This window comes from Lepidochelys kempii, chromosome 3, assembly GCF_965140285.1.
Source record: "Lepidochelys kempii isolate rLepKem1 chromosome 3, rLepKem1.hap1, whole genome shotgun sequence".
NCBI lineage: Eukaryota > Metazoa > Chordata > Testudines > Cheloniidae > Lepidochelys > Lepidochelys kempii.
Window position 1 is genome coordinate 178232345 of NC_136382.1, and position 26554 is coordinate 178258898.

A 26554-nucleotide genomic window follows, 5' to 3' on the forward strand; every position below is an offset into this window, starting at 1 on the left:
ACCTGCACATCCACCAATGTGATATATGCCATCATGTGCCAGCAATGCCCCTCTGCCATGTACATTGGTCAAACTGGACAGTCTCTACGTAAAAGAATAAATGGACACAAATCAGATGTCAAGAATTATAACATTCATAAACCAGTCGGAGAACACTTCAATCTCTCTGGTCACGCAATCACAGACATGACGGTCGCTATCTTTAAAACAAAAAAACTTCAAATCCAGACTCCAGGGAGAAACTGCTGAATTGGAATTCATTTGCAAATTGGATACTATTAATTTAGGCTTAAATAGAGACTGGGAGTGGCTAAGTCATTATGCAAGGTAGCCTATTTCCTCTTGTTTTTTCCAACCCCCCCCCCCCCCCCCGATGTTCTGGTTTAACTTGGATTTAAACTTGGAGAGTGGTCAGTTTGGATGAGCTATTACCAGCAGGAGAGTGAGTTTGTGTGTGTGTATGGGGGTGGGGGGGATGTGAGAAAACCTGGATTTGTGCTGGAAATGGCCCACCTTAATTATGCACATTGTAGGGAGAATGGTCACTTTGGATGAGCTATTACCAGCAGGATAGTGAGTTTGTATGTGTGGTTTTTGGGAGGGGGGTGAGGGGGTGAGAGAACCTGGATTTGTGCAGGAAATGGCCCACCTGATGATCACTTTAGATAAGCTATTACCAGCAGGACAGTGGGGTGGGAGGAGGTATTTTTTCATATTCTCTGTGTATAAATAAAGTCTGCTGCAGTTTTCACGGCATGCATCCGATGAAGTGAGCTGTAGCTCACGAAAGCTCATGCTCAAATAAATTGGTTAGTCTCTAAGGTGCCACAAGTACTCCTTTTCTTTTAGAGAAAATGAAGATTTTCTGGCTAGAAGTCAGCATTTGGTACTGCAGACACAGCACGCTGAAGAATCAGAGAGGGCAGTGCAGAATGGAGAAGAAAATTGGCAGCATGTGACCTCCAGAAGAAGAAAGAGGTGAACCCATGTATCGCCATTGCAGACAGAGATAAGAAATTGTTTTCAGGCATTCTGCACAGGTATTACTGCAGAGAATGGTCTGGAAGAGTCATCTGGGGAGGGGATCAGAGGGAGACCCCATCAACCGGAAGGCATGGGATGCATTGTCCTCGGGATGGGGGTTCCACAACCACCACTCCCAAGAGGAGGAGACGGGTGGTGGTGGTCAGGGACTCCCTCCGAAGATGGATGGAGTCATCCATCCGCTGTTCAGACTGGGAAACTCAGGAAGCATGCTGCTTGCCTGGAGTTAGAATTCAGGGTGCGACAGAGTGTCTGTCGAGACTGATCAAGCCCCCAGACCGCTACCCCTTCCTACTTTTCCACGTGAACACCAATGATACTGCCAAGAATGACTTTGAGCAGGTCACTGTAAACTACGTGGTTCTGAGAAGAAGGATAAAGGAGTTTGAGGCGCAAGTCATGTTCTTGTCCATCCTCCCTGTTGAAGGAAAAGGCCCAGGTAGGGACCATCGAATTGTGGAGGTAAATGTATGGTTAGGCAGGTGTTGTCAGAGAGAGGGCTTTGGATTCTTTGATCATAGGATGTTGTTCCAGTAAGAAGGATTGCTAGGAAGAGATGAGATCCACATAACGAAGAGAGGGAAGAGCATCTTTGCAGACAGGCTTGCTAACCTAGTGAAGAGGGATTTAAACTAGGTTTGCCGGGGGATGGAGACCTAAGCCTTGAGGTAAGTGAGGAAATGTGATACCAGGAGGAAACACAAGAAGGAGGGTGCATCGGGGAGGCCTCCTGATCCCTACTGAGAAAGTAGGGTAATAGGCTAGTTATCTTAGATGCCTGTACACTTATACAAGAAACCTGGGAAACAAACAAGAAAAATTGGAAGCCCTGGCACAGTCAAGGACCTATATGATGTGATTGGAATAACAGAGACTTGGTGGGTAACTCACATGACTGGAGCACTGTCATGGATGGGTATAAACTGTTCGGGAAGGACAGGTGAGGGAGAAAAGGTGGAGGAGTTGCACTGTATGCAAGAGAGCAGTATGACTGGTCAGAGCTCCAGTATGAAACTGGAGAAAACCCTGTTGAGAGTCTCTGGGTTAAGTTTAAAGGTGAGAGCAACAAGGGTGATGTCACAGTTGGTGTCTGCTATAGACCACCAGACCAGGAGGATGAGGTAGACTAGGCTTTCTTCGGACAACTAACAGAAGTATACAGATCACAGGCCCTGGCTCTCACGGGGGACTTCAATCACCCTGACATCTGCTGGAAGAGCAATACAGAAGTGCACAGACAATCCAGGAAGTTTTTGGAGGGTGTTGGGGACAACTTCCTGGTACAAGTGCTGGAGGAACCAACTAGGGGCCGTTCTCCTCTTGACCTGCTGCTCACAAACAGGGAAGAATTGGTAGGAGAAGTAGAAGAGGGTGGCAACCTGGGCAGCAGTGACCATGAGATGGTCAAGTTCAGGATCCTGACAAAAGGAAGAAAGGAGAGCAGAAGAATACAGACCCTGGACTTCAGAAAAGCAGACTTTGACTCCCTCAGGGAACTGATGGGCTGGATCCCCTGGGAGGCTAATATGAGGGGGAAAGGAGTCCAGGAGAGCTGGCTGTATTTTAAAAAGCCTTATTGAGGGCGCAGGAACAAACCATCCTGATGTGCAGAAAGAATAGCAGATATGGCAGGCGACCGCTTGGCTTAACAGTGAAATCTTTGGTGAGCTTAAACAAAAAAGGAATCTTACAAGAAGTGGAAACTTGGACAAATGACACGGGAGGAGTATAAAAATATTGCTCAGGCATGCAGGGGTATAATCAGGAAGGCCAAAGCGCAACTGGAGTTGCAGCTAACAAAGGATGTGAAGGGTAACAAGAAGGGTTTCTACAGGTATGTTAACAACTGGAAAAAGGTCAGGGAAAGTGTAGGACCCTTACTGAATGGGGGAGGCAACCTAGTGACAGACTATGTGGAAAAAGCTGAAGTACTCAATGCTTTTTTTGCCTTGGTCTTCACAGAACAAGGTCAGCTCCCAGACTGCTGCACTGGGCAGCCCAGTATGGGGAGGAGGTGAGCAGTGCTCCGTAGTGAAAGAACAGGTTAAGGACTATTTAGAAAAGCTGTAGAAGTCCATGGTTCCGGATCTAATGCACCTAAGGGTGCTGAGGGAGTTGGCTGATGTGCTCGCAGAGCCATTGGCCATTATCTTTGAAAACTTGTGGCGATCGGGGGAGGTCCCAGACGACTGGAAAAAGGCAAATATAGTGCCCATCTTTAAAAAAGGGAAGGAGAATCCGGGGAACTACAGACTGGTCAGCCTCACCTCAGTCCCCAGCAAAATCATGGAGCAAGTCCTCAAGGAATCCATTTTGAAGCACTTGGAGGAGAGGAAGGTGATCAGGAACAATCAACATGGATTCACCAAGGGCAAGTCATGCCTGACCAACCTGATTGCCTTCTATGTTGAGATAACTGGCTCTGTGGATATGGGGAAAACGGTGGATGTGATATACCTTGACTTTAGCAAAGCTTTTGGTATGGTCTCCCACAGTACTCTTGCTAGCAAGTTAAAGTAGTATGGAATGGATGAATGGACTATAAGGTGGGTAGAAAGCTGGTTTGATCGCCAGGCTCAATGGGTAGTGATCAATGGCTCAATGTCTAGTTGGCAGCTGGTATCAAGCGGAGTGTCCCAGGGGGTCTGTCCTGGGGCCAGTTTTGTTCAACATCTTCATTAATGATCTTTACCATGCAATTTCATGAGGAGGGTGGTGAAGCACTGGAATGGGTTACCTAGGGAGGTGGTGGAATCTCCATCCTTTAGAGCTTTTTTTAAGGCCCAGCTTGACAAAGCCCTGGCTGGGATGATTTAGTTGGGGTTGGCCCTGCTTTGAGCAGGGGTTGGACTAGATGACCTCCTGAGGTCTCTTCCAACCCAATCTTTTATGATTTTGTGAATAATCATTCATTGGAAAACCATGAAAATATTCACAAATCCCAATATTTTCATGAATTTTACAATCACTGTCTGAGTACTCATGACTAATTAATAAAAACCTCACAGATAGCAGCAAATTGAACTTGAAGGGGGTTGGATTCTCTAATGAATTTACAATGAATGTTAGCTATAATTACCTGCACGTGGAATTTGATGATCTGTGTGCGTGTGGTGGCAAGTAATGGAGTCCACCTACAGACTGATAATAGAAAAATGAGTTTCTTTCTGATATTAACAAAACCCTCTCAATGAAACTGTAGAGACTGCCTCTTGGACTTTAGGCACCAGAGCTGAGTGAAGATTTCGAATTTCATGCTTTGTGCAGTACAATGTGCAGATTCAGTCTTGAAGTCCAGGTGCCTGATTCAGATCCCCTTACTCATAAGATGTAGTGTTTTACCCCTTGAGTAACTCCATTGCTTTGTGTAGGACTTAACTGTTAAGTAAGGTATTATTCAACTTGAATAAGAAGATAAAAATCTGGCAACCCCAAACAACAAACTATCTGAATCTGAATAACCCCAGGAAAACTGGCTCCTGGGAACTTCCAGGTTTGGATTTTCAGCAGGTGCATGGTTATATGCCAGAAAGATTCCTTCTTGACTCGGACAGAGAGAAGGTGAGGATTTCAACCTGGATGCTAGGAGAAAGTGAAAGAAACCTTAGGAATTAGTGGAGACGGGCCCCTCTTATGCAAGAAAAACACAGATACACTGGGATAAAATGTGAAAGTAAACTAGATGTTTGAAGAAGTTCAGTTTTGAATAATCCAGGATGATGTTAGTAACAAAGGTAAGAATTTTAAAATCATGGGATTGTTAACCTGCCAATGTCCCCTCTAAACCTGCTTTACTAATGGGAACACAGCACTGCTTTACATAACCTTTCCCAAAGCTACAACTTAATATGGGTGCTGCTAAATGATCTGCTCTGTATAGAGCTGCTATTTTTCTCTCTTGTTAACAGTGACTACTTCTCAAATAAATAAGGGTTTTTACTGTTTTTTACTGAAATACCCTCTTTGATATTTAACACTAATTTCTTGCTTTTATCTCTATTAGGCAAATTTTATTACTAGCATTACAGTAGAATCTGAAGGTCTTAATCAAGATTGGGGCTGCATTGTACTAGTTACTGTACAAATTCATAATGCCAGACATTCACTGCCCCAAAGAATTTACAATCTAAATTGACAAGACCATGAGAGGAAGGCAGAAAGGAAATATTACTGTTCCCATTTTACAGATTGGGAACTGCAGCACAGAGAGATTAAGCCCAAAATCTCACAGTTTGTGGCAAATTCTCCACATATATCTGAAGCTCCTGAGTCCCAGTCTAGTGTCTTAATCATGAGGGCTTTGTGCTGAATTATTCTGAAGAGCATGAAGGTGAAAAGCTCTTCTTGGACCTCTAACCTTCCCTTTCTTTGGGGAGGAAGATCAATGCTGGGAACCATGCTGTTTTGATGTACCTTGCCTAGGTACGGTATTGGTCTTTAGTACCAGAGAAGTCATTGATACTGAGCTGGTTTTGGTAGCTGTTGCTTTTGGTTTTGTCCCTGTCGCATCAAGTTTCTTACTAGTCTGGTCTTGGGAGTCACATTCTGGCTGATGGACAGGGAAGAGGAAAGTGCTTTTATCAATGCCTGCGCTTTTGGTTCCAAAGTACCTGTCAGACTCCCGCACAAGAAATAAATTCAGCTAAGTGTCCCTGAATTTTCTCACTCTTTAGAATAATTGGTAGAAAGAGCAACACAGGCAGATGCCACCCTCACTAAGACAAAACTAACGAGCTCTGACTGTCTGTATTAGCTAGGATGCAGTCACAAGATCGGTAGGATTTGAGGCCTGAGTTCTTTGAATCTCCCAGTGCAGTGCTTGTGGTACAAAGTGCTGGGGAAACATTTTTTAAATAGAATACATTTAAGAAAAATTTTTAAAAGGAGATGGGGAGGGAGAATTTGTAGAAAATAAACCCAAAAAGCTTAATTTACAGAAAGTGTACTAAGGGGTAGCAGGAGGACATAGCCTGATTCTGTATTACTGTCACAAGTAGTATGAGGAAACTGAGGGATGGTTGTGGCTATTCTGCTCTTTATACTCTTAGGTGCAGGGATGTCCAGGGGCATACAAGGTGCAGGTATGGTCCTACGGACACTGCTGTTTAAAGATTATCATGTGTACCTAGAGTGGTGTTGGGGACCCCAGGGCATGGCCACTACTTAAGTTGAGGGGATGGAAGGCCATAAGGGTCAAGGAAGTCTCCCTGCTCTAGGCCCAGGGGCTTCTTGTCAACCCCCCTTAACAGAACTCAGGCCTGCCTGGTTTGAATAAGCTCTGTTTTAAGAGCAAAAATGTTGCAGCCGCAGATAACGCCTTATAGTGTAAGGTTTGCTGACGCCAAGTTAAAGATAACAGGAGGAATCATAGAATATCAGGGTTGGAAGGGACCCCAGAAGGTCATCTAGTCCAACCCCCAATGGTTGACAGAGGAGACAGCTTCAAGGCCAGACAGGATGTGCTGGTTGTTTAAGTTGCTAGGAATGCTTGTTAGAGGTTGCAGGAAATAAACATTGTTGAAACCCATATAAGGAAGGCAGAGTATTTGTGCAAAGCTTTTATTGGCTGATGTGTAGTGCAGTAGCATTAAGGAATATAAAAGCGTGTGTAATGACCTGCTCTGATGTGCAGGATTTGAGATTTCTCTCCCTGTACCTTTTTCTTTGGAATTCCAAATAAACTTTTCTACTTCTCCACCCCGTTGCGATTATTGGGTGATGCACACTGGGCAACGAACCCCTGCTGTTGCTTGCCTCGGGCACACTGTGCCAGCAACAGTGGTATATACACAGACATATACCACAAAAACAACAACAGTTCAGTTTGTGAAATGAAAGCATCTCTTCTAGCTGTAGTTACAAAGTTGTGCATAGACTCTGCAAAACTCTAGTCCAGGAAACATGTAGCTTAAGGACTATCCTGGGTTATACTTAGGCCTGGGAGTATTAGAATTTTATCAGTTACACATAAAAAGCCATCAATTTCATCATATACCCACAAACTGACAAAACTATTTCCATCAATGATCATTAAAGTTCACAGGCAGGTAAAGGAAAATGTGACTTAAGAACTTAAGTTTGATTTAAGGATATTTACTTGTATATTTTGACATATGATGTTGACAATTTTCGTTGTTATAATGCTTTAACTTTTTGAACCTCAACATTCATCATTAATGTCTGACAGCCCCCCGCCCAGGTTCCTGCAATTGTGAAGATTTAGATTGGAAAAAAAACCTGCACAAAATGCTTAAACCCTATTTTGCACAACTGAAAACTTGAATCAATAAAAACAATTTAAAAATATTGAAATTTTACAAACATAAAAACTGAATTCTGCCAAGCCAAGTTATATTATTACCATCTCTGCCAGAGGCTTTTGGGACCTCCGGCCAATCAAAGAATGGCCTGTTAACAGTCTGCAAAGAAAAATAAAACAAATAGATATAAACTAGCCGTCAATAGTTTAGACTTGAAGTTAGATGAAAGTTTCTAGCCATCAGAGAAGTGAAGTTCTCGAACAGCCTTTCAAGGAGAGTAGTGGGGGGGGGGGGGAGAACCCCTGTGTTTCAAGACTGAGCTTGATAAGTAGGGCTGTCAAGCGATTAAAAAAAATTAGTCACGATTAATCAGTTTTGATTGTACTGGATTAAAAAAAGGTTATATGGAGCAATTGCAAGGCTAAATTCCAATACCATCAAAGTACTTCAAGTTTGCAGTTCCACCTACATGCTAAACGTGCTTTTGCTACTAGTTCTTGTGCTACAGATAACCCACTGACAGCAAATGAATCCCACCAGCCGTGACACAGTATGCTTACAGCATTGCAGGATTTCTACAAGTTCATGGATCAAACAAAGACTACAGCTTAAACAAGACTATTGCAAACTGGATAGCTACAAACTGCAGACCACTCAACATTGTAAACGACAGGCTGTTATTCAAATTGCATCTTCCAACCAATCAGTCATAAACCTTGCCCTCCTGAGGAACAACTGCTTCATGAATACATGAACTATATCACAACAAGACGACTACCAAACCGGAGCTTCTGAAAAATACACTAGCAACTGCTTTGACTGGTGCTCATTGGACAATCACAGCTATCTTGGAGTCAAGGCACACCTGATTGATGCTGCATGGAAAATGCAGTCATTTGCTTTAACAGTAACACATACTGAAGAGAGACATTATACTAAAACATATGTAGAGCATTTCTTGGATGCTGCAAAAAATGGAATATTCAAGAAAAGATAATTAGTACTAACAGTGCAATCAAAACCGTGATTAATTTGTTTTGAGTTAATCGCTGAGTTAATTGTGATTGACAGCCCTACTAGGAAGTTAAATATTTAGCAAAGACAGCTTTTCTTCCAGCTGTCTTTTAAAAAAAAGAAATTGAATTAAATGTGTTAAGAGTTTTAAGTATGCTGAATTAAGGATACTCTTGCTTTATTAATATAAGCTGCCTAGTTTTTCAGGAAAAACAGGGTAAAGAAAATCTGAATTCCTAATACAAGCAGCAAGCATAAAGACAGGGGAAAAAAATTGCCTCCTTTATACATCAAAGCAAAAGATGCCATTAACTTAATTTTCTGTTTGAGGTCAATTTTAAAGGATTTATATAACTGTAGACTGAGAAGAATCGTAGAAGATTAGGCTCCGAAGAGACCTCAGGAGGTCATCTAGTCCAACCCCCTGCTCTCAAAGCAGGATCAATCCCAACTAAATCATCCCAGCAAGGGCTTTGTCAAAAACTCCAAGGATAGAGATTCTACCACCTCCCTAGGTAACCCATGCCAGTGCACCACCACCCTCCTAGTGAAATAGTCTTTCCTAATATTCAACCTAGACCTCCCCCACTGCAACTTGACTATTGCTCCCTGTTCTGTCATTTGTCACCACTGAGAACAGTCTAACCCCCCTTCAGGTGGTTGAAGGCTGCTATCAAATCCCCACCCCCACTCTTTTTAAGACTAGCTAAACCCAGTTCCCACAGCCTCTTCTCATAAGTTGTGTGCCCTCTAATCATTTTCATTGCTTTCCCCTGGACTCTCCAATTTGTCCATATCCTTTCTGTAGGGGGGGCCCAAAACTGGACGCAGTACCCCAGATGAGGCCTCACTAGTGCCAAATAGAGGGGAATAATCACTTTCCTTGATCTGCTGGCAACATGCCTACTAATGCAGCCCAATATGCCGTTAGCCTTCTTGGCAACAAGGGAACACTGCTGACTCATATCTAGCTTCTCGCCCACTGTAATCCTACTGTAATCCCCAGGTCTTTTTCTGCAGAACTGCCGCTTAGCCAGTTGGTCCCCAGCCTGTAGCACTGCATGGGATTCTTCCATCCTAAGTGCAGGACTCTGCACTTGTCCTTGTTGAACCTCTTTTGGCCTAATCCTCCAATTTGTCTAGGCCACTCTGGACCCTATCTCTACCCTCCAGCGTATTTACCTCTACCTACTCCTTAGTGTCATCCGCAAACTTGCTGAGGGTGCAATCCAACCCATCATCCAGATCATTAATGAAGACGTTGAACAAAACCAGCCCCAGGACTGACCCCTAGGACACTCTGCTTGATACTGGCTGCCAACTAGACATCTAGCCGTTGATCACTACCCGTTGAGACCAAATGATCTAGCCAGCTTTCTATCTACCTTATAGTCCATTCATCGAATCCATACTTCAACTTGCTGGCAAGAATACTATGAGAAACTGTATCAAAAGCTTTGCTAAAGTCAAGGTATATCACATCCACCGCTTTCCCCATATCCACAGAGCCAGTTATCTCATCATAGAAGGCAATCAGGTTGGTCAGGCATGACTTGCCCTTGGTGAATCCATGCTGACTGTTCCTGATCAGCACTCTCTCCTCCAAGTACTTCAAAATGGATTCCTTGAGGACCTGCTCCATGATTTTTCCGGGGACTGAGGTGAGGCTGACTGGTCTGTAGTTCCCCAGATTCTCCTTTTTCCAATTGTCTAAAGTGAATCGACTTCTTCACTTTATTAAGATAACCTCATTGATAAGAATCTTTGTAAAGCTACTGTCCATGTTATCTGCATCCATCTTACTCTGTTATGGCTTATGTGGTACATGCTATCCAGTAAATATTGCAGTTGACACTCAGCAGATAGAGTAGTTCAATTTGAAGTTTTAGATTTACAGATCACCTTCAAACCCAGGTCCTTTGCCAGGCTTTAGTCATTGCTGTTGTCAAAGATTCTATGATTTAACAGAGCATTCTTGATGAATGAGACTGAGCCACTATAACTCCAATGTTCAGGGTTCCACAATCTAATGGGCATATAATAGCTGTTCCACGTCGGCACAATCATGTAATTGTACTGCATGCTTTGATCATTCAAAGCTAGATTACAGTCTGAAACAGAACAAAGTCTGAGGTGTGAATAGAAAGAGATTTCATTTAAACCATTTAAATTGTAATTATTTTTTTTAAAATGAAGCTAAACATAGCCAGAGTTAGACGTACACAGGAAAACACAATATTTCAGGAAGAACAGAGACTAATATTTTGTAAGGAATATTTGCTATTGTGACACTAATGCTGCCAGAAATAATGATTTTATTGAGCAAAAAGGGACATAGCCCTAGAGTGGTTTTTAATTCCATATATATATATATATATATATATTTTAGGTACATGGGAAACAAGGTTAGGCTGCTGGTGTGCTAGCATCACTACTTATTATGCTTATCAATACTGTCTCATTGTTTCCTTGCATTTCCCCATTTGTTGGGCTCTCATCTTATACTTAAACTCCTTGGGGGTAAAGACCATCTTTTTGTTCTATGTTGTACAACACCTAGCATAATGCAGTCCTGCTCCATGATTAGGGACCCTAGGCACCACAGTAATACAAATAATGGCAGCAAGGAAATTCAGCTGGTAGAATTGGGTGGATTTTTTTTTTTCCCCTGAAGAATTAAGTGGAAAGTATTCTTGTATTATTCTTTCAACTTCAAGCTATTGCATCAGCTTCAAAATTTTATTGCTTGTATATCCCTCATAAGCCATTATACAAATCTGTCAAAATAAGGAAATATTACAAGAATATCTGACCCACAGTTTTCATTGCACAAACATTTAAACAGGAAACTTTACAAATACATTTTTCCCCATATAAGAATAGTTTTATACAGAAAGTGTCTTTACAGAAAAGCTTGCATTTAGATTCTCTCATGAACCTGATTGCTTGATGCACTAAGATTTAAGCTACACTTAAGACAGTGTCAAAAAAAGCAGCAGCACATCACTTCTATACTTAAATCTGCTCGACTTGAGTCTTGTTGAACCAAAACATTGAAAATACTCTTACGACCATTTTTGTAAGCAGATAATTCAAGTATCTTTAAGCTCTTCCAAGTGTTAATAATGAAATACTTTGTATTTTTTCTAAAAATAACACCATAATGTGTGTCAAGATACATCAATATGAATCTTAACAAGGCAGCATTACCTTCTTATACTATACGGTTGTGCTGAATAATACTATAACATAAGACCAGTCCATGGTATAGAAAAAACTAAACAGAAGTGTTGTATTAAGCCAGTTTGATAACATGAATTTCAAAATGAGTTTTCAGAAACTATTCTATTAAATGCTACAGCGTTAAATGTAATAAAAAAATACTTATGTTTTCTTAAAAAGACCATTTAGGGTAGAGAAAAATCCAGTAAAGTACTACCTCTAGAAAAGCCTGACCTATGGGAGGAAATTGAAAAATATAAATGGGTATGCCAGTAAATACAATTAAAAATATTTATTTTTGCAAAGACTTGAACTCTGTAGGGTATCGTCATTTAAAGTTCAAGCACAAACCACATTCAACAATCTTGTTTTATCTTACAATTTCTATGTTCTGAATTTTTGTACTTATATACAAGTTTTTTGTTAAGTTCTATGTTTAATGTGGAGCTGGGAAGAATTTTCTTGTAAAGGAGCACTGCAGTCACATTTTCTTGCTTTCCTGGCATTTTCTAAATTAGGGCTCTTAAGTGAGAGAGGAAAATGGTGTACTGTCTCGCTATCCTTATACTAGGAATGTAAAATAGTTTGCCAACTGAGGCTGAAGCATATGTAATTAGTAATTTTTCATATTAGCACTTTCAAGATTGAGATAGCTAGTTACTTTTTAGTCAAGTGTAATTCCATCACTTCTGATTTATGTAGTGTTCTTTCCTCACTAACACCCACACATTTCAACCTAAAGAATTAGAGTGGAATAAGAACATATCTTCCTACCATGAATACTGCAGCACAGAGGGTGGTTTGTACAATTAGTTTATAATAGACAGTAATAAGTCACATTATACTGGGTCACATTTGCATATAACTAGAAGAAATTTAAAAAAATAAAACTTATTCCAGTGATTTTGCAAACTCAGCATAATCAATGTATCCATCGTTATTTTTGTCATCATCTCGTAAGACATCATCAATTAGACTAATTAACTCTTCTTCTTTCATTGCCTGGGAGTGTTCACCACCTTCCTACAAGAAAGATATTAGTTAAAGCAGTTTCTCTCTCAATCAGTGAGTTGCAGTGCCATGGAAGGTTGAAAGTTGTATTACAATCAAAAGCAAAGAATAGCTGGCTCCCTCATTCCACATACAGTTATCCTTCAAGGTCAAATTCTTTATTATGCTCTTAAGATAAGTATATACGTGTGTGTGTGTGTGTATATACACACACCTATATCAGATACACCTACTATAAAGGTAAGGGGGTTGTGAAAATTTCTTACTTCAAATAAGGGGCTGCCCACCTGAAGAGGTAGAGAAACAGACTTGCAGCAAAAGAGCATGTTCACAACAGCACTGTAACATACTGGCCACACACACCATACATAGCTGGTAACTCCCCCTTTCTACCCTGCCCACCAGGCTGTTCTCTCCTCTGCATAGTCATCATGCTCTTCAAGGCCACATTCACCCTAGCAGGCCACAATGTCGAAGCCCTGGTCTACACTAGGTGGGGGGAATCGATCTAAGTTAAGCAACTTCAGCTACGTGAATAATGTAGCTGAAGTTGACGTACTTAGACCTACTCACTGCGGTGTCTTCACTATGGTGAGTCGCCTGCTGCCGCTCCCTGTCGACTCTGCCTGCGCCTCTTGTGGCGGTGGAGTACAGGGGTCAAGGGGAGAGTGCTCGGGGATCCATTTATTGCATCTAGACTAGACACGATAAATCGAGCCCCGCTGGATCGATCGCTGCCCACCGATACAGCAGGTAGTATAGACATGCCCTAAGCTAGGATAGGGCCTTTCTGGGGCACTGATTGTAAAGTTACAGATATGGTTTACTTAGTACTTTCATAAAACAAAACGAGACTGATATTACAGAAAATCTGACTATACAGAAAATACATGTTCTCATTGGAGCTACTTTTGAGTACTCATTAATTTGAAGAGCCACATGGGCTGTTATAAATACTGCTCACCTCTTTATGTACATGTGATATAGCAGTGGCAAGTTCTAATCCATCAAGCAAATTATTGCCATCATAATCATGCATTTTGAAGTAATGGAGCTGCAACTCCTGTGGGGACATCTCAGATTCTGGTTTGTCAATTACACCTTCTAAGTGTTCCATGATGTGGCTGAAAATAGAAAATAATGCCAGCTAGTTAATATTTAAAAGCCTGTTTATATTTAACTGTTCTTTGATCAGGAAAATAGTCTACAACACTTTGGATAAGATTCTGTGTGGAGCCTCTTAGAGATGTGGAACAGAACAGCTCTCCCCCTGGTCTGCGAGTGTATGGTGGTTTTAAGCCACCATTGTGCCCTCTTGATCCTGTTATGCTACAGGGGCTAGAGAGATCTTTGATATAATTTAGACAGTGGTGGGCGCCTGTCTAAGTTACAGTAGCCTCCGAAGGCTCTCTCCTTATGCCAGTCTTCCACACAGCCTGTACTGGGTGAATTCCCCCTCCCCACCCCATCAGCTTTTAGGGCCTCTTTATGATGATCTGGTTCTTCTATCCACTGTAAAGAGGAGAGAGGATGAGAATCTCACCCTGTAAGTGTTCATAATACACACTTCCCCCCAGAATGTTTTCCATGGCCAGTATATACAAGGAACAACAGTTTTGGCTAATAGATTCTCCATACTGTGTAGACAGGGCTACCAGGTCCCCGAGTCCCACTGTATAGTGGAGTCTCCAAGTTCAAAGTGAATCATTGAGCAATACAAGTTTACATTTACAGAATGCAAAATACATACTCTTTGTCTTGTACTAGGTTCTTATCAAGACGAATATTTGCTTGATGACTCTCCTCTACATGCTTCTCAGCTACAGAGGAGATCAAGAACGCAGTCACTAGGCAGAATAGCAAATACACACTAAACATCCTTGAAGCCGTCATGATCTCCTAGCAAGAGGAAAATATATACATTAATACATATGAAAAATACACTCAATAAAATGCAAGATTTTCAATGTAATGAACATAATGGGCATATAAAATCCCTATTAAATTGTAGGATGCAAGTATATTTTTCATTAATACTACTTAAAAATCACACCTTTTGTGCTAGGCAATAAAATTGGATGTATTGTTTAGTACTTCCCCCAGCAGAAAACAGAAGGACTGCTACCAAAAATTTCTTCAGTCTCGCCAAATGCCAATTAAAAAAACCCATCTGTGATAATTCTCAGAAACTACATTTTCAGGCTGGGAATGTGCAGCTACTAATCTTTCCAGAAGCCAAAGCCACAACAATTACTTGTGACTCTGTAAATGTCTTCTAGTCAAAGAGCCACAGCAACTTCACCTAGATGCATTTTACAGTATTTTCTTAAAATCTCAGTTAGTCCGAGTAGGTCTCCTTTCTTAAGTTGCATGACATCATAAACACTACTGGAAATATTTAAAAAAACAAAGCAGCAGTGGAAATACTCCAATACCAGTTTAAAACTAGGACAGACATCTATAGAAACAGAATTTTTTAAACTGATAGCTTTGATTGTCATAATTCTAAGTTTTATTAAGCTATATTAATGAATCTTATTAACCAACAGTGCATTATAAAGTTGTTTAGAGTTCATATGTTAGTGTAGTCTTTGTTTCAATTCTTTTGTGGCTCTGTTCAATGACAAAGTGGCTATTTTGAAAATGTAGTGCTACTACCCAAATTCTAGGGTGATGTTTCCAGTATTTTCCTAGGAGATATAATACGTAATTAAGTATAAAAATTTGGCACACTACTGAAACACTTGGCACTCATTAATGTTGCTTTCTCATGGAAAAAGTATAAATCATTAAAATCATGACATAATGAATAGAATGTAATATAGGTGAAAGCAAAATAAGTGCTTGATACAGAATGGCTTTAAGTGGTCGAATGTATTAATAAGAACTAAGACAAAAGTTATAAAGATGAACCCTACCATGAAACAATATTGATCTACTTTTTCAGAAACGTCCCTGAAGAGTCAATGACTGTACCAAATTAGGACTAAAATAGAAGTACAAAGTGATATTTACCTGTTTGCTATTATTATTTGTTTGTCAGAAGGTTTGCTATCACTTTGAGCTGCAGTAGCAGGTCAGCTAGGAGTTCCAGAGATGCAAATACTAATGGCAGCTTTCACAACTCTATGGCCTACTGCCAGGATGCTACACAGAGTTTGCATAACTTATGAAAATATTAGTTCTATTAACTAGGCATTTGGAATGGACCAATATTTCTTCACAGTTCCCCTGAACCATCTTCTTTGTCTTTGATAACAGAAAAAACAGCAAGGAAAAAAAGACACCTTTTCATGAGGACACTAACACAGTCACCATAATTGCTCATAGTTACAGAAGGTGTGAATTTAAACTGTTATACTTTACACTGATGCAAACTATTATTCAGATATATACATGACTGATGTGTTTAGTTTCTGACACTCAGGAACAGTTGAACTGAAATAAGTAATTTTTATGACAGAAGAGTGTCCACAAAGCCGTTTAGAATGATCTAACTACATGGGTTTAAAAACAAACAAAACCACCTTCAGTTAAACAAGAACTAGGGTCCAGGAAAGCCTAAGTTCTATTGTCACCTCTGCCACTGATTCACTACATGCTATATGCAAAAAGAAGAGGAGTACTTGTGGCATCGTCTCTAAGGTGCCACGAGTACTCCTTCTCTTTTTGCGGATACAGACTAACACGGCTGCTACTCTGATACAGGATATATGGCAACTCTCAAATTCTCTGCTTCGGTTTCCCCAGCTGTAAACGGAGAATAAAAGAGGACCAAGTTTTCTGCAGACGTAACTCCCCTGACTTCAATTCACTTACACCAGAAGAGAATTTGACAGAGAATCCTGAACATCGGCTACCGCTAGCTTGTAAGGGAGATACCTGTTGAAAATGCACTGAAATCCAGACGTTCGCCTTCATGAGTTGAAGCTTTGTAAAAAAAAATAGAACTACAGCGTCACTACTCAGCCTCACTACAATTTGCGAGCAGTTAGCAGGAAAAGTGACCAGGAGGCATGTGAGCAATGACTGCAGGTTCATTCGTTCGTTTCGGTTAATCGCTTTCGCTGCCAGGGCCAAAAGGCAGCGCCGCGGTACGTTTCCATCTACGTGTTACTCTAGCCCTACTCCTGCTGCTAGGCACCCCGCAAACACCCCCCTCGCGGCCCTGAGGCCTCACCCAACGGCGGTGCTGCCATCTGCCCTCCTCCTGCCCCCCAACGGCAGGGGACAGAACGCGGGCTGGGCCCCGCCTGACCAGAGCCCTGCCATAGCCCCTGGGCGAGTCGCTTGGGCTGGCTCCCCGCGCGCCTCTCGCCCCGGGACAACGCCTTGCCCGACGTGGGGGGCACCCAGCGCGGGAGACCAGAGGGAGCGGACGGGCAGAGAGGCAGGTTCCTGCGCCCTGCCGCAGGCCCGCCACAAACTCCTCGCGCCCGAGCCGAGCCCGGCTGGCGGTCGGTCCCCGCCTCTGAGCGGTGTGGAGGGGGCGGCTCCTCCAGCCCCCACCAAACACGACTCTCCGCCGTGTGAGGAACGGCCCCGCACTCACCGGCTGCGCAGGTAGAATGTCCCAGGACAGGGCGCTAAGTCACGGGCAGGTGCGAGCGGGATTGGGCCAGGTCGGCCACCATCCCCAGGGTCATCTTTGACCCGACGCACGCTGGCGTCCTGCCCCGCCCCCTCCCGCTCATTGGCTTCCGTCTGCCCAGGCGGGGGGAACGTCACGGCTCCTGGAAATTCCACGTGTAACGAAAACAAAGGGACAGGTGGGGCAGAGGGGAGGGGTCAGGTGCTCGGCATGACACGCCCCCTCTCGAGTGCCCCGCCTCCTCCGTGACTCCACCCCTCCCGCCCTTTCCCACTATGACTCCTCCCCCACCTTGGTCTCCTGTGTCTGCACCTCTCCCCAGCGGTGCGGCTTGTGGTCAAGTGGGCGCGGCTGTGTATCCCGGGGGTGGGGCTCTGGCACCCCCAAGGCAGGGATGTGGCCCTTGGCACTGCCTTGTCCTGAGCCGTCTTAGGTCACTCTGCCAGCACTGCTGGTTTTGGGTCCTGTTCCCCGCCACGCCCCGCCGCAAGGTGTCCCAGGCCTGTGGCTGCCTGAGTCTGCAGGAAGCCAAGAGTGGTACAAGCCCAGCCCTGGTTGCCACACTGTTGCCACAGTGCCCATGAGTCAGGAGCGGGGATGTCACTGTGCATGGCCCAGTTTGAAAAATTCCATTGAAACACGCATAAAAGAAGAACATTCACAGCATCTGTTCCAGTTTTGTAGGCAGGCTCTGCTTGGTACCGATTCCAGTGCTGGGCAAGGCAGGTTGGAATGGAGAGCGGTGACCGTCTGCAATGGGAGAGTGTGACCATTTACATCCCAGCCCCGGCAAGGGGGCACCAAGCCTGCAGAGCCCTGCCATGCCCAGCAAGGCATATACTGCCATATTTTGAACATCTGCATAATCTACTAAGTGGGACAGGTCATCCTGTCACAGCAAATGGCTTTGGTTTGTGTATGAAGGTTGGCGTACCACTGTTTTGGGGACTTTTTTCAACTCTAGTGTGGATTTTTTCTCCCTCATGCTCTGTGTGCATGTTTGGTCTTGTTTTTTTGTCCTTGGTTCTAGAAGCTCCTCACCCTTCATGTTATAGTTGATGGTTGTGTTTATCATGTTTCTGGAGCATGCTAGTTTGGCTGCTTCACATGTGATCCCCCATGTTCTTTGCTTTCTTATATCACTAACTTAATATTCTTTATATGCATCATCACATTCTCTCATCTCCCTTGTGTTCCCTTTTGTTTACATTGTACCAGTCCACTCCCTGTTTATTCTAGGAACCTTGACTCTCTCAAGAAGTCTGTTCAGTCTTTTTGCTTTTGTAAGCATTCATCACATTGTTCTCTGTTAGCTATTAGACTAGCTTTATTGACTAATGGTCATTTATGAGCCAGATATAGTAATGAGGGAAAGACCAGATTGAAAGTATAGCTGTCAAGCTGTCCTGCAGTGTCTCAAGAGTACTAGTGCCAACCTCAGGGCAGACTTTGGAAAAAGGGCTCAAACCCCAAACTGGTTTTGAGTGCTATACTTGGATTTCACCAACCACTCATCAAGTGTAAATTCCTCAGGCACTATAATAGCCTTAACATAGAGTCACAGACAGTCTGCTGGGGTACTCTGATTTGTCTTGCCACCATAGTAAGCCTACCTTTGTGATGGATGGTCCCTTGCCAAGGATCACAGCAATATTCAGCTTACTCCCAGTCCTAAAAGATCAGTCACTTACCCCAGGTCAGTTGCACTTTAGTTCTCACACCAAAGACAATGCTTGTAACCAGTCCTATAATAGACTATGTAAAGATATATAGGAAAATTAAAGAGTTATTTACAAGGATAAGCAGGTAAACATACATACAAAAATGAGTTACAATATTAAGTTTCCAACGTAATGGAAGCTTCTATGATAAGCAAGCACTTTAGGGCTAACCCAGGCTAAGCACTGGGGATCTTTTGTTTATGCCTAGTAATTCCTGTTGCCCTGAGTCCAAGCAGCATAAAGATACAGTTCCTCCTTGTTAGGGGGTTTTAGTCCATCTTCCCCACTCTATTTTAAGCTGCAAACTCAGCTGATGGGAGAAATTCACTTGCAAGACTCATCTTCATATTCTGGGGCAGGAGAGAGTAAACAACAAAGTTTTTTGACCTCTTCAATGTTCCATTCTAGTCCATCTGTTGTTGATAGGCCTTCCTTGTCGGCTAGGATGTAACACCTTCTATAAGAGATCAGCACTTTACACTAGTTAATGTCTCTCTCCTGGGAGGTGATCTAGAGGCTTACAATGCAAATGCTGAAATATTACCTTATAATGTGAGATACCTATGTTATAAGTGAGATTAAAGCATGCAGCAACATACAAGCATTGCATAAAGCAGGGGTAGGCAAACTATGGCCCAGGGGCCACATTCTGTCCTCCAGATATTTTAATCCGGCCCTCGAGTTCCTGCCGGGGAGCGTGGTCTGAGTCTTGCCCTGCTCCAGCCAGGGAGCAGGGTCGGGAGCTTGCCTCGCTCCACGCAGCTCCCAGAAGCAGTGGCATGTCCCCGCTCTGGCTCCTACACATAGGGGCAGCCAGAGGGCTCCACATGCTGCCCCCACAGCTCCCATTGGCCAGGAACCATGACCAATGGGAGCTGCAGGGCTGGTGCCTGCGGATGGGGCAGCACGCAGAGCTGCCAGGCAGCGCGCAGAGCTTCCTGGCTGCTGCTCCGCATAGGAGCCGGAGGGGGGACCTGCCGCTGCTTCTGAGAGCTGCTTGAAGTAAGTGCCCCCCAGAGCCTGCACCCCTGCCTCCCTCATGTGCCCCAGTCTCTTGCCCCACCCCGATCCCCCTCCCATCCTCCGAACCCCTTGGTCTCAGCCCAGAGCACCCTCCTGCAACCCCAACCCCTCATCCCCAGAGCCCGCACCCCCAGCCGGAGCCCTCACCCCCGCACTCCAACCCCCTGCTCCAGCCCAGAGCCCCCTCCTGCACCCTGAACTCCTCTTTTCTGGCCTCACCCCAGAGCCCGGACCCCCACCTGAATCCCTCATCCTCTTCTGCACCCCAACCCCCAATTTTGTGAGCATTCATGGCCTGCCATACAATTTCCATACCCAGATGTGGCTTTCGGGCCAAAAAGTTTGCCCACCCCTGGCATAAAGTCTAAACACTAAACACATTCTTAGAATTCTAATACCTGTTTTACCAATACTAACACACAACTGAGTCAGACTAATTCCAGCTATGTATATGTCAGTTGTTCAGTTGTCCAGCTGGCACCTGGTCTACCAGCATCACAATAGCACCAGTGCTGACTCTTGATGAACGTGTTCTTGCCAGGAAAGTTCCTTAATTCTTGGAAGAACCATTGAAATCAGTTTGCCTTGGAGTGTAAATCTGGATGACCATTAAGACCCCTTAGTGGTGGATGAACCCTAGGAGGGTTAGAGTTTGGTACGGATGCTCATTCAAACATTTAGGCTCTGCCAGACTTGCTATCCTAATTTTTTGTAAACCAGTTAAATGTTCAATGCAACATTCTATGTATCTGAAAATGTCTTAGCTAGTACATATGTAGGAGTCTGAGAAGGTATTAAAAGAAAGTATATTTCATCTTGTGTGCCTAGAGATATTCCACACCATAGGTATTTCCTTCTTTGTACAGTAAGACTGTGACAATTCTGGATTCCAAAACTGATATGCTATTTTGTTTTCTTTTGGTTCATCACAATTTATGAAATCAGTAAGTTCCTTTAGGGACCCCTATGTAATATTTTGTGGCTAGCAATATCTTCTAGAAAATATCTCTGTCCACTCTGTTCCTTCTATCCATTCTCTTTCTACCTCTCTTTCCCCCAATTGTTAAATTGTCTAACAGTTCTTATATTTAAACTTTTCAGTACTAGATACATTATGGGTGTTTCCTGTTTTCAAGTTAATAACCACTTCCGGAGTGAAATAGACCTCAAGAGTTTAAGATTTTTTAGTCCAGAACACACACACACATTACTGGAAGAACAGAAAGTACTCATTATTATACTGAAGTAGTTAATCAACAGATACAGTGTTTTTTAAAATACAGTTGGATTTTAAATGTTTGCTTTTAACTGTCAGAAAATGAGAAGTTGAGGCAGCCATGTTTGTTGTGGGGGTAGTTTTGTGGGGTGTAATAAATATGGGTGCAAACTGTATCATTATTGAAAACTCTACAGTTGTGAGGTAGGAATTTAGCATCCTTGCACCCTGATTCACAACCTCTAGGTCCACGTGGCCATGTCAATTTACTGGGTGAAGTCCTAGCCCCACTGAAGTCACTTGGAGTTTTGCCATTGACTTCAACGTAGCCAAACTTTTGCTCACAATTTTAATTCACATATGTCTCAATATAGTTAATATGCATTTCTGTATAAAAATATTAACTAGAAAATGTTTCATGTTTGCTAGGCAATAAAGGATCTAGACTAATAAGTTTAGACCAGAATCTGCCATAGAAAAAACCCTGGATGGGAAATGTACTTGTGAAAAACCGCAAAAATTCATTGTGGTGCATTTTCTTCACATCCCCTTGTTGTATGGGGATATAACGGCATTGCAGAAAATGCATGTGTGTCTGTTAGTGGGGTGGGGGTAGGAGATGTGTTCAGGGATCCTTGCTAAATACTGGCCACGAGCTTAGGGATTTCTGACCAGACATGCAAAACAAGTGCCCCGCACAGATGGTCTCCCCTCTCTCTTGTGAGCATGGCAGTCTCTCATGCTGTGTTGCATAGCTGCTTCCACCATGGGAGTTAATACTAGTTTGACTGACAGACACTAACTTTCTTTGCTTTCTTTCTCATGGACTTTTAATCCCTGTTTTAGGGAAGCCTGCCCTATATAGCAGCTGCTCCTTGCTTCTTCCTCTCAGCCCTGTTTCCAGTGAAGTCCCAATCATGCATTGGGACTTCTGTGGATTGTGGGGGAGTTGAGCTGGCCTCATAGAATCTGTTTGACTCCACATGTACGTACTGTGTGTGTGTGAAATAGAGATTATCACCTTGTCACCAGGAAGCACAATCCAGTTATCACCTAAATACAACAGTATTTGTCAGCACGCTTAACTGGAAGTTCCAATGGGCATATTTTTGTGATTTTTTTCATTTTCCAATCATTTAATTTGTATCCAGGTTTTTATACCATGTCAATCACCATAGTCTCTTAAGCACTTTCCAGTGATGCATTCAGGGGTGTCACTAGCACCTACCACTTGTGATTGCTTTGCCAGTCCTCTCCCAGGAAAACGGGGAAGGAAGACATTTTAAGTGCTTTTATTTGTGAAATCCAGGTCAAAGAAGTATGCTCTGTACTTGGAATGGAAAGTGATGGAATTGTGATAGGATATAAGATATATAGAAATGAGCTTTTGCTGAGAATATATATATATATCCAAACAAGCACTAAAAGAGTTAAGAGGTGCACTAAAATTCTAGTCAAAACTTAAGGGAATAGAAATGTGAAAAACAGATTTGTGTGTGTGCGCACGTGCATGTCTTTTCTAGTACTGCAGAGCATACAAAAGCTTTGTTCTGGCACTGTCTCCTTCCCTAGAAGGAATGAAATTTAAGCACTTAGGTGAATGAAAAAATGAAACATTTCTTATTGTTTCATTTATGGTACACTGAGTACAATCAGTGTGGTTGGCATGATAAAAAACACAGGAGAAGACACAATCTGCCCAACAGAGAAGACAAACAGTTTAGACCATGCACTAGATTTCTAGAAGATGGATGTATTTAGCAGCAGCATCATTATGTGTATATGTAACATAAAACTTGCTTTGGATGATAACTAATACATTTTAAATGATTATTATTATGGATGCAAAGATTTCTAGTAGGAATTACCAGGTGAAAGGAAATAAAAAGAGTTGACCTCAAAGTCTGATGGATGAGTTCTGGTAGGAAGGAGTAGGGTCTAGCAAGCAAAGCAGAGCTCTGCAAGTTGAGAGAGATGGATTCTGTGCCCTGCCATACACTTGATGTGCAATCAGGAACAAGCCACCTAATCCTTTTGTCTCTGTTTCTGATATCATACTTACCTCACAGGGATGTTGCCAGGCTTTAATAAATTGATGTTTGTTAAACACACTGAAATCATCGGATGGAAAGCGCAGTAGAAGAGCAAAGCAATATTATTATTCCCTTCTCTTTGCCTCAGTTACCTCATCATTATGGAGATGCCTAGCTATTTTAGGATATTGATCCTCAGAGGGCTGTTGTTCTCTGAGCACTGCTCACTCCTCCTTTATCACACACTCCTTTCTTGAGTCCAGGGATTTACTTGAGGAATAAAAGGGAAGGAAGAGGAGCCAGCCTCCCAGGTCAGTAATAACAAGTCCTAGCGCTTGTTACGGTCCAAGTGCTAAGTAAGTGAAGTGGAGAGCGCCTTGGTAGGGTGGTTAGCAAATAGTAATACAAAGCAGAGCGGAAAGCAGACTAGGGTGACCAGCTAGCAAGTGTAAAAAATCGGGACTGGGGTGGGGGGTAATAGGTGCCTATATAAGAAAAAGTCCCCAATATCAGGACGCTCCCTATAAAATCAGGACATCTGGTCACCCTAAAGCAGAGGAGGAAAGGGGTGCGGACCGGTTGGGAGGCAAACCCCGGAGCTTTAAGTGAGGGTGTTTCCCCGCGGCGGGGACTGGGCGGCGCTGGCGAGGCGGAGGCTCGCAGGGTTGCAGCGAGAACTTCACTTCCCAGCATGCACCCGGCGCTCGCGGCACACGCTCAAGGCGCGGGGGGGGGCCGGCTCTTCCCCGGGCGCTGCCAGCCAGGGACTTCCCTCTTGCGGCGGCGGAGACGCCAACGCGAAGATGGCTGCCAAGGGCTCCCATTCGCACCTGAAGCTGGAGGGGGAGATCGAGAGGTGCCGGGCGGAGTGTCAGTGGGACAGGCTGCCCGAGCTGGTGAGGCAGCTGCTGCTGCCCGCGGCCAGCCCCCCGCGGAAAGGGGCCGGGGACGCGCAGGACTCCGGTGAGTGAGGCTGAGCGGGCGATCCCCGCCGGGCTCCCAGCTGCCCCTGCACCGGCGGTCTCGCCGGCCGAGCCCTGGAGCCAGCGGCGCTGCGGACCCGTGCCGAGCCCCGTGCCGAGCCCCGCGCCGAGCCCCGCCGCCCCGTCCCGCGGGCAGAGCAGGGCTGTGAAGCCAGCCTCCCCGGCTGCTTGGGCGCCGCCTGGCTCCTGTGGGCGTGCGCCCCAGCCCCGAGCGCCGACTGACCTTTCCTCGGCCCCTGAAACGGGCCGGGTCCTGGTGGGGCTCCCCAGCGGGCTGCTGATAGCACTGGGTTTTGTGGGATTTCCGCCCGCATTAGCGTACGTGTGTGGCGTTTGTCTCCTGCTTGCACAGAGTGATCTAAGGGGCTCTCTAGGGGTAACCCGACAACAAAACTGTGGCTTGTGTCTGTAACTACTATGTGTACAAAAAGAAAAGGAGGACTCGTGGCACCTCAGAGACTAACCAATTTATTTGAGCACGCGAAAGCTCATGCTCAAATAAATTGGCTAGTCTCTAGGGTGCTACAAGTCCTCCTTTTCTTTTTGCGAATACAGACTAACACGGCTGCTACTCTGAAACCTGTCACTATATATATATATATAATTTTGCCATGAACCACTAGCTCGCCAGTGTATTTAGCTGGTTCGATCAGGAAATGGCTAAATTGGGAATTGGAGAGTAGCTCATTGGAAGCTTTGACTCATGGCTGAGTCGAGATATGTCCTTTGCAAGCGGAGAAGTGGAGATCCACTTAGTTTTATAAACTAGAGCAAAAACATATATATTGCAGTAGTGCCTTAAGGCCACAACCAAGCTGGGCCTTGTTGTGCTAGGTGCTGTACAAACATACAATAAATGAAGTCCCTGCTCCAAAGAGGTTGAACAGGGATGGTTTTTAGCAGCTGGCCTGATCTCTTACTCATCCTATGGAAGGAAATTCTAGAGTGTGTGCTAAGGGTCTCACTCTTGAGCAGGGCAGACTGTCTCAAAACATGGAAGGAGGAAAAATACTCCCAGAAGAGTGAGTGCTTTTGTATGTAGTCATGCAATTACAATGATTCACCTGTCTTTGTAAAGCTGGTCGTGGTACTTGACAACAGGAGGAGCAGAGAGACCCAAAATGTGAACCTGCAAGAAGGAGAGACTAATCTGCAATCTTAAGGGAAATAATAATTTAAAAAAGCAAACAAAACTCATGGCAAAATTCAGCCTTCATTTATTCCTATGCACCACTGATGGAATTAGTGGGTTTTCATCGGTATAGCTCAGGGCGGAAATTGGTTTATCTAGCTCAGCAAGCATATACCTGTAAAAGATTTGCCCCTTTCTTTTTTCATGCTGCATATCTAAGTGGGGAGGAGACTAGTGACTGCTGGGATGATTCATTTTGTTTGAACACACATCCTGTTAAGATTTGCTCACCCAGAACCTTAGAGAATATCCAGAATGAACTCATCTGCAAACTGCTCTCTCTCTAGCATTTGGAAAGATTGTGTGGCTATGTTTATCTTGGCCACACTTTAGACCAAGGGTTCTTGGAACAAATTTTTTGGTGTTGGCTGCACTTACACTTTTTCCTAAAATTATTTATTTTTTCCTAAAGTTAATATGCGCACATATACATCAAAGTCATTGTAATTTATTTATGTAAGGTTTGGTTGGGTTGTTTTTGCAGACTCAATAATAAAAATCATGCACCATTATCTCTATTCTTTACCGGACCTAACAGAATAGAAATACAAATATGATGCTTTGCACATTCTTGTCTTTTTTATGATTGTTTCTTGTGCTTTTTTGGTAAAAGTCTGTATAACAATTCTGAAGTAAATTTAAAAATGCTTTTACATAATAGAAGTCTAAATAATAAGGAAAAACACATCTGGGTGGCTTGGGTCTGGGGAGGGGAGGGGACGGGACAGGAGACATGGCTGTGGCTGGCCCGGGGCTGCTTCGGGCAGGTTGGGGAGCTCAGGGTTTTAGCCAGCCCGGAGCTCCCTTGGATGAGTGGGCAGAGATCTTCTGGGCTTCGGCCAGCCTGGGCCTCCTCCGGGCAGGTGTCGGGGGGGCAGGTCTCAGCCAGTCCAGGGCTCCTCTGGTCGTGGGGGAAGGGGTGCTCAGGGCTTCTCTGGGCGGGGGGCTTGTGGCTCCAGGCGTAGGGGGTCTCGGGGCTCCAGCTGCCGAGGGTGGGAGTGCAGGCAGAAGGGGTGAAGTCGGGGGCTAGCCTCCCCAAAGTGGGGCTCCACCCACTGCCTATGCACCCACTTCTCACCCGCCACTTGCCTCCTCACTCCCCTGCCACAGACACCCCCTGCCCACCGTGAGAACTCTTGCTCGCTGGTGGCTCCCACTCCCCCTGCTCTCAGCCGGACCCCACCCACCCTCCTCACTCCATCCCCGCTTGAAGCCAGACCCCCACCCGCCCTCCTCACCCTGCT

At 44.0% G+C, this 26554-nt stretch overlaps 2 protein-coding genes across 4 annotated transcripts in view; one reads left to right on the forward strand and one right to left on the reverse strand.

Annotated features, from left to right (window-relative positions):
* Positions 1-11043: 11043 nt before the first annotated feature.
* MCFD2 (multiple coagulation factor deficiency 2, ER cargo receptor complex subunit) lies at positions 11044-17226 on the reverse strand. 2 transcript variants are annotated; one of them, XM_073339148.1, is made up of 4 exons: positions 17104-17226; positions 14302-14450; positions 13516-13675; positions 11044-12563 (listed from the first exon to the last, which is right to left on the reverse strand). In XM_073339148.1, the coding sequence occupies exons 2-4, from the start codon at positions 14442-14444 to the stop codon at positions 12432-12434; spliced, it is 435 nt and encodes a 144-aa protein (XP_073195249.1). In that variant the 5' UTR covers positions 14445-14450; positions 17104-17226; the 3' UTR covers positions 11044-12431. The 2 variants fall into 2 exon arrangements, with proteins under 2 accessions (XP_073195249.1, XP_073195248.1); XM_073339147.2 differs by lacking the exon at positions 17104-17226 and adding an exon at positions 16434-17027.
* Positions 17227-23849: 6623 nt separating this feature from the next.
* The window catches only part of TTC7A (tetratricopeptide repeat domain 7A), a 267166-nt gene continuing 264461 nt past the window's right edge, over positions 23850-26554 (forward strand). For both annotated transcript variants that reach the window (XM_073339137.2, XM_073339138.2), the window contains exon 1: positions 23850-24098. In XM_073339137.2, the coding sequence (XP_073195238.1) occupies positions 23939-24098 (160 nt within the window). In that variant the 5' untranslated portion in view covers positions 23850-23938. The remainder of the gene's footprint in view (positions 24099-26554) is intronic.